The 21,069-nt window shown below is 45.3% G+C and overlaps 1 protein-coding gene across 1 annotated transcript; it reads left to right on the top strand.

Moving 5' to 3' along the window:
- The first annotated feature begins 18,974 nt into the window (after positions 1–18,974).
- Positions 18,975–20,604, top strand: LOC139054770 (CCHC-type zinc finger nucleic acid binding protein-like). Its single transcript, XM_070532371.1, has one exon. The coding sequence runs from the start codon at positions 19,171–19,173 to the stop codon at positions 19,525–19,527; it is 357 nt and encodes a 118-aa protein (XP_070388472.1). The 5' UTR covers positions 18,975–19,170; the 3' UTR covers positions 19,528–20,604.
- Positions 20,605–21,069: the final 465 nt, after the last annotated feature.

The raw sequence follows: 21,069 nt of genomic DNA on the forward strand, positions 1-21,069 counted from the left end.
TTAAAGAAACGCGAGTGAGACTGCGGGACTATCTTCAGGAACACTGTCACACGGCGTTGGGCTCCGGCAGCAAGTAAAGTGCCTTTATGAGCTCTAAAAGCTAAGTACCGAAATCTTTTGCAGCGTCGCCGACGCACTTTATTGGACAGAGCGCACTTCCGGCTGGGAGCTGCTTCCATCTGCCATGTTCTTCCTGTGTCAGTCCAGCACACTTGTTTTTCTGCTTGTGCAGTTGTGTTGGCTACAGATTTTCAGCGAAGGTGACTTCTGTATATCTGTCGCTGTTTGCTGGAAGTCAGCGTACCTTTCCGAACGATTATTTCTGCTGGCTGCTGCAACTTTTCGTTGTTCACCCCAAGACAATGGTTGACGCATATTAAAGGCCAGATAGCACAACTGCAGGTGCAATGCACATTTCGAAAGGCCCATCATCAGTCTGAATAGCGCTAACCAGATTCAGCTGTGAATGGCGAATTTGGCTTTGCGATTGTGGGTTCAATCCTGAGTGCGAATGATGCGTAACTGCGCAATGCGACATCCTACTTAAAATTGCTTAGTTGAGCTATTGTTGAAAACTTAAACAGCAACATACAGGAGATTCGGTAGTGGTTTTATTACAGTACAAAACAAAAGGAAAAGACGCTGCCGGCCACGGCAGTTGTTATCTGAGGCTTTGCGCACACAACCCTAGCAAAAAAACTAATTTCTACAAGTATGTTAGGAATATGTATAGGTTGTATGGGTCCTTCTATGAGTCTGATATATATTCCTACCTGACCCACAGAACTATTTACCAGACTGGTAGGCAGCAGATAGATCTCATTGTGCTGCCTACAAGACCAAATAGGATTATGTATCAGTCTTTTAAACCCAGATAGAGATCATCATACAACATACAGAAATCTATTGAGACACTGATAAAGCATGTTAGAAATGGCACAAACACTGGTGCCCACACGCTTGAAGAGATGTTTTTAAAATGAACTCAATATACAACCCCGAACGCATTGCCTGCCATGTGAACAGATTAACAAACACAGTTGAATTATTAGAGTATCAAATGAAAATGAACTGTGTAAACTGTTGAATTATCAAAGCTTCTTACAGCTTGTATGCAGATATCCTAAACATGTTTCAACGTAAATTAAAGCACACGTTTTCAAAGCACAGCAGCGTTACTTAGTCTGTGAAACTACATTGGGGAAGTTGCATGAGGAAAGTATCAGTCAATTTTTGTAGCAGGTGTGCTCCAGTTCTTTTAATACAAAATTGCATTTACAAATTTTGCGAGACGGATGTGCAACATTTAATGCACTTCCAAAACAGGATTACTGTCGCAAAAAAAGTTTATTTGCAAAGGCAAAACAAAACACTTTCAAGACTGGATACTAACTGCAGCTCTAACATGTCAGGATGAGTTTGTGAATGCCATAAATTAGGCACTACCAACGTGATTTCATTAAAACTTCTTTCTGCGCCTGAAAATTATAACAGCGCTAACGCATGCATCCACAAAGGAACAAGGACGAGACACAAGCGACATGACAACAAACATGAGTTTATTTTACACTCCATTATCTAAACAATAAGTGAGCAACTTTAGCCACATTTAAACAAACACATAAGAGGAAAAACACAGACTGAAGTACCAACATCACCACGCCCATTTGTGCTCACAAGATCTACAGCAACACATCAGAACATGACAATACAGCAATATTATTTAAGCAAAAGTGAGTACAGATCTGAGAACTTATTCTTTCTTTCTTTATTCATTTATTCAAGACATTCCTTACAGAAATGCCTTGGGGGACGCGACAAAAGGCACTGAACGTGCCTGACTGGGCCTCGCCACCCTTGGCAGCAGCAGTCACACAACAACAATAATAACAAAAGTATTGACTACAATAGGCTCAATTTGGAACACGGTAGAACTTAAACATCGATAAGTGTTCCTTTTTTTTTACATCAATAACATAAATACACATACAATCAGATACATTGTACAGGTATGTCGAAACTATCGTCCGAGTACAGAAAATATATCGGACTTTCACAATGAAAAGCCAAGAGACAGAGTAAGCGGTAACCAACTGGGATCAGTCCGGCACGATTTTTAGTCTGTGTTAAGGAAAAAATTTTTGGGCATTTTTCTGAAAATGTGCACTGAGGTAGCTGTAATGAGCGCTTCAGCAATTTCCGGATATTCATTGAGAAGGTCTGGTATCATAAAGCTTAGTTTTTGATCGCCATATTTTGTACGAGAACGTGGCCTGGGTATTAAATTCTTTCGTAGGCAGTACGGACCAGGTTTCACTTGATATTTGGTTTGGATAGGTGTTGTTTGGTGCTGATGCAATATTTCCATGGCCAAGTTGTATTTATACAATTTATGAATAGGCAGTATTTTATTAGATTTAAAAAAGGGTGTAGTGTCTTCAGAAAGTTCTAAATTTCCGATTGCACGCACCGCTCACTTTTGCAAACAAGAAAGACTGTCTAGGTTGGTCTTAGTCGTTGTTGACCATACTAAGAAACAGTAACATAACCGGGAATGAAATAGCGCGTAGTATATCTGCCTTTTTACCGCAGACGGGATATAATATCTCACTTTATTTAAGATTCCAACAGCTCGCCCTAGCTCACTTCGGAGCTTGTCAACGTGAGGCGTCCATGAGAGGTTTGCTTGAAATGTCACCCCCAAAAATCTAACTGATGCAGATTGTTCGATGGTAACATTTTGAAATTTTAAATCCAAGTTTATAGTCGTGTGGTGTCCTCGCGGCCGGAAGAGTAAGTATTTCGTTTTGCTGATGTTTAATTGAAGTCTGTTAGATTGAAGCCACAAATCCAGACCTGTTAGCCATTCGTTAGCTCGATGAAATACCTCTCTTTCATGAGCACCTGAAAGTAGAAATATGGATTTACCATATTTATAACCACATATTCATGAATAAAAACAGCCAAACATCAAGCGCACATACTGCAATATCAGAAGACACAATTCTTCACTGGGTGCTAGTTCAACCACTGCACGTTGAAATGTGTAAGAGCAGTTTAACCTGTGTGGCCTTCAGCACGCAACAGCAAAGAAGTCTATCTGCAACATGCTTCATATATAGTGTTTGGAGTGTTTGATTCAAACCGTAATACACTGTTAAAATAACACTTTACAGTTTGCTTGTTTCATTCAGAAAAAAGGCAGTGTCTTGGTCATGCCGCCACAGTTAACGTATAAACTTGCATCAGCTACATTGAGTCAAAGGAGAAATAACAAAGTGAGGAAGACAGATACACGATGTGAAAGTGAGGCTGTTGTATCAAGAAGCACAACTGCTCACTTAAGGCATCATTCAGCTGCTTTACATGCCCCTGCATACAGACTGAGAAGCTTTACCTCTTCACCATCTGCTAGTGAAGCACTGTTTGTTCACTGTGATCACCCACTCAATGCAGTCACTTGGTTAAGTAGGGTCCTTCGCTACATGTAGGGATACCAACCCGAAACCATGCATAAGTCTTGTAAAATATTGTCATGTTTTGCCTACCGCGACTGTTCATCAGCAGCTGCATCACTACTGTCAACATGCAGACCATGCAATTCCCCAAGCACTTGCTCAACAAGAGTACAATAATGAAGAGTGACAAATTGGGCTAGCTGGTTCATTAGGAAAAGAAGAAGCTATTGCAAGCAAAAATAAAAGTTCTCGAATTTTGATGGCTCTCGCTTGTTTAATATATTCAAACGTCAAAAAAGCTGATTCTTATAGAATGCCGTAAAGTGTAGTGCACTGTTACCAGCTGCTGTTTCTTAAAGCTACAACCTGTTATTACCAGACATTCATGTACCATGGCTGAAGACATACTGTTCATCGTTACCATGTCTTGAGTACGGGACTTAGACTCTTTCATAAAGGTTTGGTATTGTCGGTACAAAAATATTGTGGTCTATTTCCATAAACACACAAAGGCACATAACTTCGCTGGGTGTTACATAAACTAGTGCTTCCTCTCTTCTGACGCAGACTGAAAAGTGCTTTGCATGGAGAATTTCAACAGGAAATAGCTTTTGGCATTGCAGAATTATACAAGAATTTGCTCCAGTAAGAATTCTACAAATGAGAAAAAACGCGCCTGAGAAGCTGACAAATTCACTGTAGCTGACAAATTCACTGTTGTTATTCTCTGTAGTCCGAGTGTACTGGAGAGAGTGGAATGTTCATTAGTTAATGACCATTGGGTAATATACAGTGACACTTGTTGAGTTGCAGCCATGGTTGTGGACTACAGCCTGTTTTTCACTTTCATTCAAGTTCAGGCACAGCTTTCCAGAGCCTAACAAAACTGTCTGCTGACCATCTCTCCTCTCCTGTACACCATGAAAACTGACTGCTTCTGGTGAAAGATTTAAACCAGCTTTAGCTGCCTGTAACTTTCGAGCAAGTACATAACGTTCCAATATTTGTAAAGGAACACCATTAGCTCCGCTGACCAGTTTAACAAGAAGTCCATTTCCGCCTTCAAGTACAAATGAAGAATGCGATCAAAGAGGTCCTAGTGTAGCCACACTTTTAGGAAGATGCAGAATTTGGCATACTTTGTATGTCATTGCACCCAATCTGTACAAAGACAGTGTTCTCACAACAAACTCTAAGAGAAGATCGGATGATCTCATTATATATGTCTTCTGAAGTGACGGTGTCCAGTAGAAGAATATATATAGATACAAACTGAAATGCAAACTGAAATGAAAGCTGAAATAGCTGAAATAAGCAAACTGAAATGTCTAACATACATATCCCGCAAACAGCGCCATGAAGGTATGGTAATGAATAATGAAGAACCCACCACTTCCATTCACTAGCTTTCCAGATTGTGAAGTCTGATAATATTCGTGGTGTACGTGTGAACCAATTCGGTAGCTTGATTGCCAATAACCTCCTGTTTAAAGAGGCTCAACTTTGTTGTGAACCAATGTAAACATCTTTTATCTTTTAAATGTGATCATATTTTTATTCTTTTTAAGCTGTATTGTATATATTTGTTGTTTAGGTTTGTTCCAATAATCTTTCCTTTGCAAATCCTGGGCTTCATATTTGATTTATATGTTTGTTCTTTTGTGATAATATAGATGCATTATGTCTTATTCATATTTTTGGGCAATCGAGGAAGCTTGCTTCTTCTCGAAGCACATTACACCTATACAACAGACATGGATACTGATAAAGTATAGATCTGGCAAACTAATACGAATACACTATCACACTAATAAAAATAATACACTAGTAGACTTGTACAAGCGGAATAGCACATATACGTCCAGAATATAGAAGTAAAAGTGTATCCATTGTATCGTTTCATAATGCAATAAAAAATACTGATAGAATTTTTATCAGTGTATCCTACCAAATTTTTTGCTAGGGCTTGCAAGCTGCCGCCGGCAGAAACAAAAGGCACAGGGACTGAGACATGGCGAGCAAGGACGGGTAAGAGTTATGCGCACTGTTTACTAAGTACCAAAATAAGTTAGCACCGCGCGCGCAAGCGCGCAAGTGTTCAGGCACAGTTCTGAATACTGTACCATGGACGAGTGACCGTTGCAATCATCCGCAATAACACACTTCATATACAAAGCTGCAGGTACAGTTCTGAATTGCACTACGTACGAGCGATTGATCGAAAGATCTGCAATAACACTCTGCATACACAAAGATGCGCGTGCGCATGGTGGTGGTGGTGAAAACTTTATTGGACACAGGGGAGTTGCGGACACGCAGGTCCTTGGGCCCCCGCACGGCCCCACTGCACTCAAACGTTCATGTCCCGGAGGCTCATGACGCTGGCAGCCCGGCCTGTGGCGATGGCTTGCTTGGCCGGGTCCTCGGAGCGCAGTAGGGTCTCCCAAGCCTCCCAAGTAGTTAAGGTGCTCCAGGCCCCGCGGGGGAGGATCCGCCGGGCAGAGGAAAAGAATGTGATCGAGAGTGGCTTTGGAGTGGTGGCAGAGCTTACAGGAGGGGTCGGTGTGGACATGGTGATAGCGCGAGCGTATATAAGGGGAGGGTAAGGTGCGTGTTTGGAGCCGCCTCCAAAGTTTCTGGTGATAATTGTCGAGGGAGGGATGGGGTGGGGGGTAGAGCCGACGCTCGGTTTTGCAGGCTTGCGTCAGTTCAGTGAATGAATGCATGCGCTCCCGTGAGAACCCTGGATCGGAGGCCGCCGGTGCCCGGTTGAGCAAACCTCGGGCTAAAGCGTTGGCAGCCTCGTTTCCAGGATTCCCCGAGTGGGCAGGCACCCATATGAGCTCCATGTGGCGGGGCGGGTGTGCAGCGAGAGAGTTCAGTATGCGAAATGCAGGGACGTGAACTCTCCCGCGAGCAAAATTTAGTATGGCAGTTTTAGAGTCCGATAATATATACCGGGCCTTCGTGCGCGTAATAGCTACGGCAATGGCAGCCTCTTCAGCCTCCTCCGAAGTGGCAGTTGGGGATATGTGAAGGGTGGTAATCGGTTGTAGGGAGTTCGTGATGGCAACAACCGCGTCCTCACCTGTGCATGCGGCATCCACCCACACAGCATCCGGTTCCGTGCCATGGTATTTGTGGAGCGCCCGTGCGCGAGCTCTGCGGCGAGGTTCATGGTAGGTGGGGTGCATGTTTTTAGGGAGAGGTTTAATAAGAAGTTCGCGGTGAATGTGGTGGGGGACCTGGAGCTGTGTGGGATCCGTGGCTGGTATCCTGATACCGAGGATACCAGCCACTACGACTACGCAGTTTCACCGTCTACGACAAAACAGCACGTCAATAACAGCTGGAACGCATTACTGGCACGTTTCCCTTCTTGTCAGTACGTAACTCGTTTGCCACGTTTCTTCACTGCCCCTCACAGCAAAGCCGTGACTGCAAATGCATACCGTTCATGTGCATACAGCGCGTACAACCGCGACCAGAAGGTCGTGCGTACAACCATAGAGTTTCCTACAAAAGTTTTTGTAGGAAACTCTATGCGTAGAACCACGCCGCCGGAACATGGCGGCCGACGCGAACGGCAAGGAAAAGCGTGGTTGGAGAGGAGGAACTTGTGGCTACTTGGCAAAAGCCGATCTGGGTACTTCAGCAGCCAACCATAGGAGCCAACTGCGTATACTTCGCGACCGGTCGCAAGGGCAACTTCTCGCACGCGAGAGGGAAGAAAGTGGGGCGGCAGCACGGGAGGGAGGGGTAGAGCGGCCTCTACTCCGCCAGCAACTGCCTACGCACTGGACATTCTCTTTAAGCACATAAAGCAAAATGGTAGCGTGTTGCAAACAGCTGAAAGTGATGTTTTCGAATGTGTCTACAAACGTCATGGTCATATAGTTAATAATTGAGAAGTATGAGTAATACCATATGGGCCATTCAATACTTTTTATCTGGTCATTGAAACTTCTGTGTGGGTCGAGAGCTCCATATAGCGTCCGCAGTGGACGGGTGCACCGCGGCACTGGCGCAAGTAGAAGGCGAGCTGGATCAGCAGACGCCGAACGGACGCCACAGGCGTTCTATGCGTACTGTTATGAATGGCCTGCGGGGGCTGGCGAACTAGAGAAGCGACAGTGGAAACCTGCCCGGCCCGCTGCGATGACTCGCGTTGGGAAAACAACAGTGCGCCGAGTCAACAGCCCATCGGCGCCACCATATGTCTGCTGCGACGACTCGCTTTGTAAGGACCACAATGCGCCGTGACCCCAACCGAACGGCACCGGGATGTCCAGTCACAGTCGGCGGACCAAGTATTGTTTGTGGAGTCGCCATCGCCTTCACGGTTTGATTGGCGCTGGGGAACTCCTAGAAGTTTTGTGGCGCCGTCTCACAGGTGTTAGAAGTTGTCAGTCAATGGACAGGCATGGTGGCCACTGTCTGCAGAGTCAACACTGGGACCAAGAGGCGCCTGCTCGGGCCAGGACCCTTGTCCGAGAGAACCCTCTCACCTCAGTTTGGTCAGTGAAACCTGTGCGGAAGTGCGTGCGTAAACCCTCCCCCTCAAAGGCAGGTCGGCGACGATGACTTTGGACACTCCCATCGGTCGATGAGTGAACGGCCGCTTTCCCTCACCTAGGGATTTAGGGGGGACAGAATGTATTTAAGCAGCCATCATCGGCTGTTGAGGGTGCATTCTCTTTCAGTCATGCTAGACTGGTGAACGGCATCATTTTCATGTAGCTACTGTAAATAAATCCCATATTCCTCGTTCTCGATGAGAACAAGTCTATCTCTTCAACAATTCCTCAGCATGGATGAGTTGGATGACAGCATGGGCCAGCTACCATCATTTCATGCCCGACCCCAACCCTTACAGTACACTCGCTATTGCGCAAGGGTTGACTGCCTGTATAGGCATGTGAATATTGTCGACACAATGTGCGAATCGCCATTCTTTGCTGTACAGTATTCAGAAACTCAAACACAAACAATTGCTATACTCCACCGTTAGAAGCCGACTACAGCGCAAGTTCATGTCGCACTTTTATGTAATTGCACACAAAAAAAAGACGTGTTTCAAACTGAACAAGCTAACCAACTTTTACAAAACTAATCACAAAACTAATTACCGAATTACTAAACAAATTACTAATTTTCTACTAATTATTACCAAACTAATTACCAACTAATATTACAAAACTAACTGACCAAATAAATTGTTGATTACTAAACTAATTATGAAACTTACAACCAAGTAGCCTAGCAACTACTAACTATATTAACTAACTCAATAATAAGTAACACAGAAAACTTACAATAACAAAACCAACTCAACCAATAAACTAATTACATAATAATAATGAAGTAATATGCGTGCTAATCTAACTAAATAACCTAACTAGAAAACCTAATTAGCTTATCAAACTAACAAAGCTAACCAACTGATTAAATAAGTTATCTAACCGAAATTATAAAATGATTCACCAATAACCTAACTGTAATAACTATGCTAATTAACTTACTAACAAATCAACCAATTACTAACTAACACACTGAACTAGCCAGCAAAATACAACTGACTTATCCAACTAACTAGAGAAAGTGCAAATAGAGGCAGTCGAACAAAACAGTTTGTGCAAGGAAAGCTACTAGCGGTGAAAGCGGCGACGTCAATCACAAAACGATGCCGTGTGTAATTTAAACACAACAGCATCGCACATTAAATTATTTTTGGTAGAAGTTCCCATTGCATGTTCACTCAACAAACATGCTGAAATAAGTGAGCAAGAGGCACCTTTCTTTGTGAAAGCTCGATCTGCACGATCGTGGAGCATGGCCATCTGGCGCGGCAGATTGTTCACCTTATACTTGCACCCGCACCTCTGGCGCCACCTTCTGTCTCAATATGAAACTTTTGGGGAAGTTTCACGACAGGATGAAAAGTATTGAAGGAGCCTGCTAATACGAATTACTCTATTTAAAGAAACACAAATACTGAAATTTTTTCTAGGGGTAAGACTGCTGAAGCTGGGGCTAGTTGGTAAGCACTAATAATAGGTGTGACAGCTCAAAACAAACGAGTACATAAATATGCACAAAATGTACACTACAAGCACCAGGAGGTTGCCGACAATATAGTTTGCCTCATCTGCCTTGAAGGTTTCACTTTTTAATGTGTAAGCATTCTTTGCCGAGTACCGCAGCACCTTCATGCGAAAAGCGTAATGCCTTGTATCTGCACAAGAATGCGTAATTTGTAAAGTTAAGACATTGAATCGTTATAATAGTTTAAATGTACATGATTGGTAGCTTATCAGCGATAAGAAACAATTTTAAAAATACGTAAGAGAATATCCATAGGGCTCCTGAGAAAAAATGCATGGGTAAGCTTATAGCAGGAGTGGGTCAATTAAAATTTGGGGTTATGCTTACGCATACTTTGGCAACTCCATTGGAATTTCTACATTCTTTTTGTTTATACTTGCTCCAGCTCAGCTGGGGCACCCTGTATACTGTGCTGGGTGCTCGAAGTATGTATTTAAGAATGAAGCTTCGAATTGCCGTGGACAATAATTTCTAGGTCAAATTTCTAGGTCATATTGTCAGCAGCACCGGTGTGCGCCCTGACCCTGGCAAAGCCATGGCAGTTGCTCTGTTCCCGATACCGAAGACAAAACACGATGTCCGCCGATTTTTAGGGCTTTGCACGTATTACCGCCGTTTTGTACCCAATTTTTGTGAAATTGCCAAACCTTTGCAACGACTCATCAAGAACGACGTCACATTTGTTTGGGGCCCGGCACAATCCGACACCTTCCACGGCCTTCAGCGACGTCTACAGACACCACCGATCCTTGGTCACTTTGACACCGAGGCTGACACGGAAGTGCATACTGATGCTAGTAACATTGGTCTCGGAGCGACACTCGTACAGTTTCAAGCTGGTGTTGAGCGCGTTATTGCGTATGCCAGCCGAACCTTGTCTGCTGCTGAAAAAAACTACCCAGCAACTGAAAAAGAATGTCTGGCAGTCACATGGGCTATCCAGACGTTCTGCCCATACCTGTACGGACACCCCTTCCGTGTCGTCAGCGACCACCACTCTCTCGGCTGGCTGGCGAATCTCAAAGATCCTTCAGGCCGTCTCGCAAGATGGAGCCTTCGGTTGCAGGAATTTGATGTGACCATCGTCTATAAGTCTGGCCAGAAACACACTGATGCCAACTGTCTCTCCCTCGCCCCCGTCGAATTCGCACCACTAGATAGTGACGACGATTCTGGTTTTCTTTGTACTCTTCCGTTTTTAAACCTTGCTCAACAGCAACGCCAAGATTCCGAGCTCCAGCCCTTGATTGAATACCTTGAAGGAAGCCACCCACAGCCCCCATGGCAGTTCGGGCGTCACCTGTCCTCTTTCTGCCTACGTGGCGACATCCTGTACAAGCGGAACTTTCACCCTACGGCAACCGTTTTCCTGCTCGTTGTTCCCGCTACTCTCCGCGACGACGTTCTACGTGCATGCCACAACAAACCAACGTCCGGGCATCTTGGTTTCACGCATACTCTCGCGAGGATCAAGCAGAAGTACTATTGGCGAAAACTCCCAAAAACCGTGAAGCAGTACGTCAGAAGTTGTCGAGATAGCCAGCGTCGCAAAGTTCCACCACTGAAACCACCCGGTCTGCTTCAGCCTGTCCGACCTCCTTGCTCACCTTTTGAACAAGTCGGGATGGATTTACTCGGCCCATTTCCCAAGTCTTCGGCTGATAACCGCTGGATCGTTATCGCCACCGATTACCTCACTCGATACTGCGAAACACAAGCCGTTCAGCGAGCTACTGCTTCAGATATTGCTAACTTCTTTATCAAAAATATCGTCCTTCGACATGGTGCTCCTGCTGTCTTCATCACAGACCATGGTACAGCCTTTACTGCCCTGTTGGTCAGAGATATTCTGCAGCTGAGCGGAACAACGCACCGTACGGCAACTGCGTATCACCCGCAGTCTAACGGTTTAACTGAGCGCCTCAACAAAACGATTGCGGATATGCTTTCCATGTATGTTGCCACGGATCATAAAAATTGGGATGAACTGCTCCCATATGTGACATTCGTGTACAACGCTGCCCTTCAAGAAACCACCGGGTTTCCTCCTTTTCGTCTGGTCTACGGACGCGACGTCACCACTATGGTCAACGTGATGCTCCTACCAACTTCGTCTCAACCTACCGCACCAGATACAGACGCCTTTGTTCAGCGTGCCGAAGCAGCGCGGCACCTTGCGCGGCAACGAATTCTATCCCGACAAAGTCAAGATGCTCGTCGATACAACATATGCCATCGAGACGTCACATACAACCCGGGAGATATTGTAAGAGGCTGGTTAGATAAATTATTGCACCGATACTTTGGACCCTACATAGTTATGCGTCGTCTAAGTCCTGTCAACTCTGAAGTTATTCTAGCCGACACTTTGCACCATTCCTGTAGACCACGTTCCTCTGACATTGTTCACGTTACCAGGATGAAGCCCTACCATTCGCGCTGACTCTCATCCACAAACTTTGTGATGCGGCCCCTGTCGTCACGTCCGTTGTCTTTCTCATTTCTTTTATTTTCTCCTTGTGGCATTTAACATCTCCCCAACTTTATTTTTTTTTTTTGGAGGGAGGGGTAATGGCACGCACTAGTTACGCTAGAAGTCGAGTAAGAAGAAGCGTGCTTGGTAGCTGCTGCAAAAACGAACTGTAAACGGCTGTTCGCTCAGAACTGACTGACTGGCTTTTCCTCTCGTGACAATATTCTAATTCTACCCATCTAGACACTTTGTCTTCATCAACTTTCCTGCCACCTATCTAGCACGTTTATTTCAGGATATTGGCAGAGCCCTTTGCATCGGCTTCGAGTCTGACACAATGAAGTGAAAATTTGTGTAGTTCTTGTCGCCTTGGACAGTGGTCACAGCAACTTGGAGATTGCCACATTTCTGGATGTGACAAAATCGTTTTTTTTTTTTTTTCGGAGCCGAAAAGAGTTTTTGGCTCTTAATGGCAAGGCGTCACCTATAGCTGTGACAATGAGAAAGGGCCCAGTGGTCAGACATTATCCAGATGCTTGGTGAAGCCACCGTACCGTAAATAAAACAGACACGATGAATGCAATATTGGACACCTTGGGCACTAGCAATCTTGTGTTTAGTTTATTTGTACTACAATGGCTTCACCAAGTATCAACCGTAACTATAGCCTGGGAACAAGTTATTTTTAGTTGTCCAGATGGTAGAGTTTCTACAGCATGTGGAGGCTATATTGAGTGATGGCACTGGAAAGTTGAGAGGCTCCTGGAACACCCTTTCCTTCCAAGCCCGAGCAACACACATGGAATGAATGCAGTGAATTTCAAGGAGCATATTTCTGAAAATATTTTTTTACAAATGACGATAAACTTATAAATGTAGCCTGATAATAATCATTGACTCCAAAACAAACAGTTGAAAGTTGCACACTGCATTGCTGTTGCCTTTAACTCTTCATCCATGTTGCAGTGAAGCTATGATGTCGTGGTACATGATGGATTTGTTTCTTTCCACACAGCTTGCACAACACAAGAGCGGCTAGCTGCAGGCTTTTCACCCCGTCACCCTCAAGGTGGTGACTTAGAAGCAGTTCTCATAATTTGTACCTACTAAACATAGTGACATCCTTGGTAGCTCTATAAGTGTAAGGCAATGAGACGAGACGAATGCAGAAGATCGATCACTCCAATGCACATGGTTATCTCCTTATAATGGCTCCCCACTAGCATATGTTAACACATTATAAGTATCAGTGTTCATGAATAATCTAGCCCAAAACAAACATGTGGAATTTTTTAATAGGTAGTAATGCAAACCACGTGCTTGGTTTTCTTTGCCAGAACTGTTTTTTTGTTACACCCACATCGCTAGAACTACTACAGCAGAACACTCTTGAGCGCCCCAAACTAAAATGTGTCTCTTCTGTTTGAGACACTAACAACGAATCCCTTCGCTAACACTTCAATCAGTTCAGAACCATTTCTACGTAGCCAGTGTCTCTCTCATAAAAAAGACGCTAAACTTTCCCAGTCTATCCATTCTAGACTGTATTGCTCACTTGTGCATCTTTTGTAGCATCCATTACATCGACGACAGTTTTTAAGATACCCTGTTTACGGCCCTGGCTCATATGTCCTCACATATAGGTCACAGTTGGAGTTAGTGTGACACCCTCCTGGACCCATCAGTGCTTGAATTCCTTTGTGCCTTGAACAGGCCAGGACTGGAACCACCTTCTTGCTGCCATCAGCGCCATCCCTGATCCTTCAGCCTTCAAGTCTGCTTATATTGATCTTGTGTTACAATTGCTTATGTAAACTATCACCTTTTAGGACAATCCATTCCTCTATCCGATGCCTGACTGGCCCTGAGAGCAATGAAATGAAATTTGGTACAAGCTCCACCGACAAAACCACATTTCAGCTGCTTTAACTCTTGCCTTGCGAGATGTAGTTCCCAAGAGACATTGTAGTATTGACACAAGTTCTCCCCAGCCACGAAGTCAAAGAAATTAGCTAACTTGATTGATTAGTGAATCTACGCAAATAGTTGGGCAGCGGTATGCTTGCCACTGGCATCATGAAACATAGTTACAGCACAAGGGAATAGGCACAAACTACGCAAAGCGGCACTGGACTTCAACTGGCTTTACTCCACCAATGCTTACAGGCATTAAAGGTGCAGTCCCACCAAAACTTGAGTATGTCATAGTTTCAAATAAGCCCATCACGCATGAGTGCCATGCATCCTCTTTTCAAATAATCAATTTCTTTACTTGAGATTTTAATAGCTAGAAAATTTGAAGGTACGACACGCATTCTCAAATTTTGATGCAAGTGTGCCTTTCAGGCATGAAAGCATTGGTGCCTTAACTCCGGCTGATGTCTAGCACCCGTCTTATGCAATTTGTGCTTGTCTTCGTCTTCCCTACTAGTACTGTAATCATGTTTCATAATGCCAGTTAGCAACTTGCCCAGCTTTCAGTATCAGTAGTTGGCACTTCACTCTTAGGTTGCCCCTGAGGCCTCACTGAGGGAAAGACACAACAGCGAGACCATACTCAAAACACACGAAAGGCTGATGTTGTGGGAGCAGTGGCCGCCATTGAGAAGTGCTATCTGGCGCAACTATGTGCAACCCTTTCCAAAGCTGCACGTAGTCACTCATTGAGGTGGAAGGTACTGAACTTTTTCGAAAACAGTAGTGAATGAGACACTGGTACAGGGAGAAAACATACTAGATTTGGCATAAAATATAACTGCTTTTTCCAAAGTCATCGTTGCGTTCTCAAATACCTTGGGCTCTGGATGTGTGTGCGGTTGGCTCACAAAGCTGACTCATAGACTCGCAAAGCTGACCTGCAATTCTCAACTACAAGACTCTACTCTCACCTGCGGTGCTCATATACTCTTGCATGTCATGTATGTCGCGTCATGTATGTCGTGTTGTGCTTTGCCTTCCTTTTCTCTTTCCTATCTTGTTTTCAAACCAATGGGTGTGGTGACCCTTTCAGGAAACAATTACAGGCCTGCTTCAATTTGCTTTATGTGGTGTTTTGTATGTTTCCACGAATAATAATAAGTGAGCCTAGGCTTAGAAAGGGTTTCTTGTGGCAATGAAGCCTTATGGGGCCTCTAATAAGTGACAACATCTTCTGAAATGTATATTAAAACACTGTTTCCACAGGGTGACATATGTGTACATAGTGATGGAATCGTACAAAAATATGTACACAATTCTAATTATACACATGTCAAGCCTCATGTATGAACTTGCTGACTTGAAGCACTAGTCTTGTATATCCTTTCTGGTTTCAGAGTCACATCAGTGGTACATTCTGTTCATCGATTCCACTGATGTGACCAAATTGGCTTCCGGCAAATTAATTTGAGCTACTCTGGTTGGAAATAGCAGTAACAGAAAATTGTAAACCAAAATTTTCAACTGATGGATATGTTGGTTATCTCTTTGACAAGTCTAATAATGATGACTTCTAACAAATGCCACATTTTAATTGTTTCGGTTCAGAATTTTCAGTCAGGAAAGGATCTGCCCTCTACTATAATATTTAACCCTTTGTAACCCTTCAACAATGTGTGTTGCAATAATTACTGTACCACAGGTCTTGTTTACTATAGCTAAATTTTGTTGTTCTAATGGTAACATACTTGCTACCATTACTTGGTACTTGATACTTGGTAACATACACATCGGTGCTATGATGGAGCCCGCATAGCTGGTGGGACTTACAGAGGAGTCGTGGATGACAAGAAATAATTTATGGCTTCTGTCAGGAAATAAAATTATCATTATATTGATGGTTTCACTTCTTATCTTCTTCCTCCATCAATATTTCAGTTTATTACACCCATATCTTCAAGAATGTAATGCTCAAGGGTGCTTTCACGGCTGCATTTTGTGGTCAAAATCTAAAACAAGAGCGAGGTTCACAGGAGGGTAAAGGCTTAATTAAAATGATGAAGAATGGTCGAACAACGAATGTCACTAAAGTCAACGCTTCAGCAAAGGGATCCTACTTGCATCAATGAAGGTTTAAAATGGTTTTACGAAAGTTTTATGTGCCAAAAGCACTTTCCGATTATGAGGCACACCATAGTGGGGAGGCTTCCGTAAATTTGGACCACCTGGGGTTTTTTAATGTGCCCCTAAATCTAAGTACACAGGCATTTTCGCATTTCAGCTCCATTGATACGTGGCTGCCGTGGCTGGGCTTTGATCCCACCGCCAACGAAGGTGAATCCCCTTGTTAAAACATTGGCTTCAGTGACATTCCTTGTCCTACTACGCTCAATCACTTCAAGGTAAAGTAGAAATTTTTCGTAGCTTACTGAATAAAGGAGTGTCCACATATGCTGCCACTAGGAATTAACACTTTAATAAGTTAAATTCTGGCATTTCACATGGCAATACCGTGAACTGATTATGAGGCAAGCTGTAGCGGGGGACTCTGGATTAACTTTGATTACCTGGGGTTCTTTACCATGTACCTAAATCTAAGTACACAAATGCATTTTTGAATTTCATCCCTGTCAAAACGCAGCACCGTGGCCAGCATTTAGCTCTCAAGCTTAGCAGCATGACGGCATTGCCATTACGGCAGGTGTTGCCACTAGGAAGCTCGTGTTGTTTTCTGCATTGGCAGAATTTGCAATGTATTGATGCAGGTTTCCCTACAACACAAAGTAAAAGAAAATGAGGAAAACTTGAAGTTCGAAAGACATGGGACCTGAATTCATTGATTGGAGGACAGTGCTACAGTCATTATCCAGTGGTACAAGAAATGAAGCCTTCTCGTGGGGCCCGGCATGTACAGCACAACCCTGGTGAGAGATGCAGGGAAACCGTGCTCGCTAATTCAGTTAGTAAGCGAATGTTTCAAAGTTTGTATGGCCAATAAAACTACTATCCCTACTTTATATAGCTGTGCACTAATTTGCTATCACAATAGATGCTTTGCTGACAAAACTGAGAATTTTTTATTGATTGATGACTTTGGATCTTATATCATAAGTCAGTGATTGTATGATATAACAATGACTATGGCGAGGCTTGTTAATGCATCTATTATGGAGATCCAACGCACATGTTGGAATCCATGCGAGGCAAGATTTCAGTCAAGCAATTTATGCACTCCACCATTCACAAGCTATGCCGAAACGCAAACACCTAGTCAGACTGACGCATATGAGAGGTCTACGCAACAATGTCACAAGGAGGAAGTTGATGTTTGTCGGCGGAGGAGTGGTGACAGCAGTTGTACGCACAGAAAAATAGGACACACATATCTTGCTACATTTAATGATTCTGTACCGTTTTTGCCACCGTGGCACATATACCCGTTCGAGAGAACACACCAAGAATGCGCATACCGGCACCTACCAAATAGCTAAATCAAAGAATCCATTAAATATACTACGCACTCTACTTTTCGGAGGTCGTGCGCAAACCATAACAAGAGCAAGTGAACGAATTGGTGAACTGCAAGGTGGTAGTAATTGCAGTCAATCATGGCCGTCAACATTTCCAGCGATACCTGTAGAAACCTGTTGAGACGGAGGAAACCACACAAGTTGGTTTTTACTTTCATCTATATATATAACGTCCGTTGCAGTTGATGTGTTCTTCACTTGCTCTGGGTTCGGCTTACCTGAGTCAACGGTTAATTTTGCTGGTACTAGAATTTTATGCATACATTAGCGTCAGCTACGGGAGGCAGGGGTGTTTTCGCAGCGCCGCAAACCTTCCGCAGCATCGCTTACCGGCACAATTGTGTTACGGTTATGTAGCATACTGCTGTAATGTTACCACATAGTAGGGTTGACGGCGGTTCCCAGATATGCCATTATGCAGACTTATTGTGCTCCCTCAAGGCAGTTTTTCGGCTTCCATACATTCCCCTCTCCATCGGGAAATGGAAACTCTATGCCTTTAGGCGCACGTGCGCGCATATCCACACATATATCCGCCGAGATACCGCTGCAGCAGCCATGAAAAATGGGGGAAGAGTCCGCAAAACAACATAGCTGTACGTTTTTTACTGTGTTTTTTACCCACGCCATTGCCCACGTTTTGACAACTCGGGTGAGCGGCGAAGCGCATGCACCGGGAAAAAAAAACTAAACACAAACACCAGCCAAATACCCTTAAGGAAAAAAAACCAACATTTTCTATTGATCTTCGTTATTTTCTGGAAATTATTATTTTATTGCTGTCCTAACTTAATCAATTAGACAAATTTTGCAGCGGCTCACATCAAGTTTCGGTTTCCCCTCACGTAGTTGTCGCAATCTGGCGCGCTTCGATGTTGCGCAAGAAATGACGTACGCTTGCTTCTGTCAAGCACGTTCAAGTTACGAGGTCGTCCAACTCGTTACACACCGGTGCGCGGTATTGCTGTGTAGAGCAGACACATTGCGCAATGCAGGATGTCGAAATGCTACAGCTACTCGCGCTTCTTATCACGCAGCCGGATAGTACTACTAGACGGTCTTCGCGGCCTTGAGCGGACGACGCACCTTGGGAGTAACGACCTCGGCTGTCGTAAACAAATGCCTCAGTCGTTGCGGAGGCGCTAATTTTAAAGGCACACGCAGGACCACCGATTCAAGGGCAAATAAATAGTCTTTCGGGCCTGTTTCATCTTGCTGTTCGCGTGCCACCATGCTGTTTTCCAGATTTGTATTCTGAACGGAGTAGGTGAGCTGGAACGCTTTGCCGGCCGTTTCTCGTCAGCTGTGCGCGTCGTGGCTGCAGCAGGGAATGTGCGCGCGTTCGAAAGCCGCATCGAGCTATCATCCTATGCGCGTGGAATATCATTTTTTTTCCTTGGTTTCGGTTGACCACTGGCGCCGACCGGTCAAAGCGGGGACAACACGCACGCCTTGGTGACGAGCGGGGCTCGCGCTGCGAGCCGTGTGCAGAAAAGGTACCACGTGAGCTGTGCCAGTGGTCCGTGTGCAAAAGGCTCTCTTTGTTCCATTTCGTGCCAGCTTCGGTGGGTGTCAGTTGGCGTTCAAGTTGCTGCCTTGGTTCTCGGACCCGCTTCCCGCTACCGACCTTTACGGAGACATCGCACCACTCGGTTCCCGGACCCCAGACGACTGACCAACCGTCAACATGAGCAGCCAGGAGTGCTACGCCTGCCACAAGCCCGGCCACTTCGCCCGCGAGTGCCCGCAAGGAGACCGCAGCTATGGCGGATCATTCGGCGGCAGCTCCTACCGCTCCGGCGGTGGCGGAGGTGGGTTCAGCTCCCGCGGTGGCGGCGGTAGCCGCGGCGGCGGCGGCATGCGCGGAGGCCCGCCAAGCCGCATGGGAGGCGGCGGCGGCGGCGGTTTTGGCCCTAGCCGACTCACTTGCTACAACTGCGGCAAGGCGGGACACATCGCCCGCGAGTGCCCCGAAGACGGCAAGACCTGCTACACTTGCGGCAAACAGGGCCACATATCGCGCGACTGCGACGAGAAGCCGTGAGAAATGCGCGCGCGGGACAGCCAGGCAGAACGGAGATAAAGAAAAAAAAAGTAACCTCCGCCGCCGCACACAAGAGTTCGTTGTTGCGTTGTCATCGTTCTAGGCCTGCCGTGAAGAGAAAAAAGCATTCGACCCCCCTCCCCAACTCGTGGCGGTTAACGCTAGGACTGCATTTGTTTCCTCCGGTCATCGCATTACTTTTCATTCCTGAAACAGAGCACCATTCGACGTTCGTTTTTCTTTTTCTTGCGTTCCTTTGCGCCATTCATCCGGATAGGCGGAACCGTCAGACGCTTCCCCTAGCTTAGCAGTGCGAGGAAGCCGAGCCCTGGCCTCGTTTTTTGTTTACCTCGTCTGCCGGCGCCGGCGTCCATCTTTGAAAAGAAAGAAAGAAAAAAATGGTGGATGCTGCGTACTCGTGTAGGCCTAGCCACGCCACAATGGATGCTCACACGTGGCGGCAGCCTTCGCGACGGAGAAGGGAAAAACAAGATCGGTGACCTCTTCGAGCAGTGGTACGTCATCGACTCGTCGTTCGCATCGCCTTCTTCGTGCGCTGGCTTCCAAAACCTCCCCTTCCCCCGGATTTTTTTTTAACCCTGATCTCCGTTGGTGACTTGACTGAACGTGTTTTTGTGGTGGCGTTTCGGAGCCGTCGGTATGTGCCAACCGATGTGGGCTCGTGTATTTACGTTTTTTTAGCTCCTTTACCGGGCGCGCCGAATACGGCAGACGAAAAAAAAAATGCTAGAAGAAAATTTCCGAAGAGATAGAGAGGGTTGAACTTTGCGGCTTTACGTAACGGAGCTTGTTCGAGGACATTTGTGTTCGAGAAACTTTCTTTAAAAAACAAAACTTCATGTGTGTTGTGTGCGCGTGTGCTGCGTAGGACTGGCGTTTATTTTTATTTTTTTCCTCCTTCCTTCTTTGACTGTGTATAAAACGAGAAAAGAGAAATGCCTCATGTACAATCTTCTTTCCAAAGGCTGATGATTTTAGTGTGCCGTGCAGTTGTTGTTGCAGGGAGCACTACGCGAGGACAATAAAAATGAAAAAAGAGAAAAAGGCTGATCTGCAGCAGCTCGACTTGTGGTTTTGTTGGAAAAAGTTGCTCGGCCTGTCGCCATCACGACTTGGAGCCAGTGACTACATCTTTCTCTCTCCTGTTTTTTTCTAGGGCTGTGTGGCAAGGCCCCATGGCAATGCCTCGGGAACCACCACTAAGCAACCATTGGGGGTAACGCGCTGTGCGAGCATTCGCCACGCCGCTGGGTTTGACTGGTCTGGGTATGAACAATTGCTTCTTTCTCTCACCCCCCAACCCCCTTTTGTCTCCCCCCTTGCCCTGTAGCCTGTAACACCCACGTCGTCTGCGCGGAGAACCTGCTTTGAGGAGCGAGGCTGGTGGTGCTCACAGGTGACTCGCATTTGGGTTAGCGTGTTTTGACTGCGCTGGCCGTCTGCTTCAGCCACTGTCCTTTGGTTGCTTTGCTTGAACGAGATGCAGCCGATGAACGTGGTCGCCCGTGGATGGAAATGCGC

This window comes from Dermacentor albipictus, chromosome 1, assembly GCF_038994185.2.
Source record: "Dermacentor albipictus isolate Rhodes 1998 colony chromosome 1, USDA_Dalb.pri_finalv2, whole genome shotgun sequence".
Lineage (NCBI taxonomy): Eukaryota > Metazoa > Arthropoda > Arachnida > Ixodida > Ixodidae > Dermacentor > Dermacentor albipictus.

Bases quoted from the DNA above. Each gene is read 5' to 3' on its own strand.
- LOC139054770 (XM_070532371.1), top strand. From the start codon at position 19,171: ATGAGCAGCCAGGAGTGCTACGCCTGCCACAAGCCCGGCCACTTCGCC.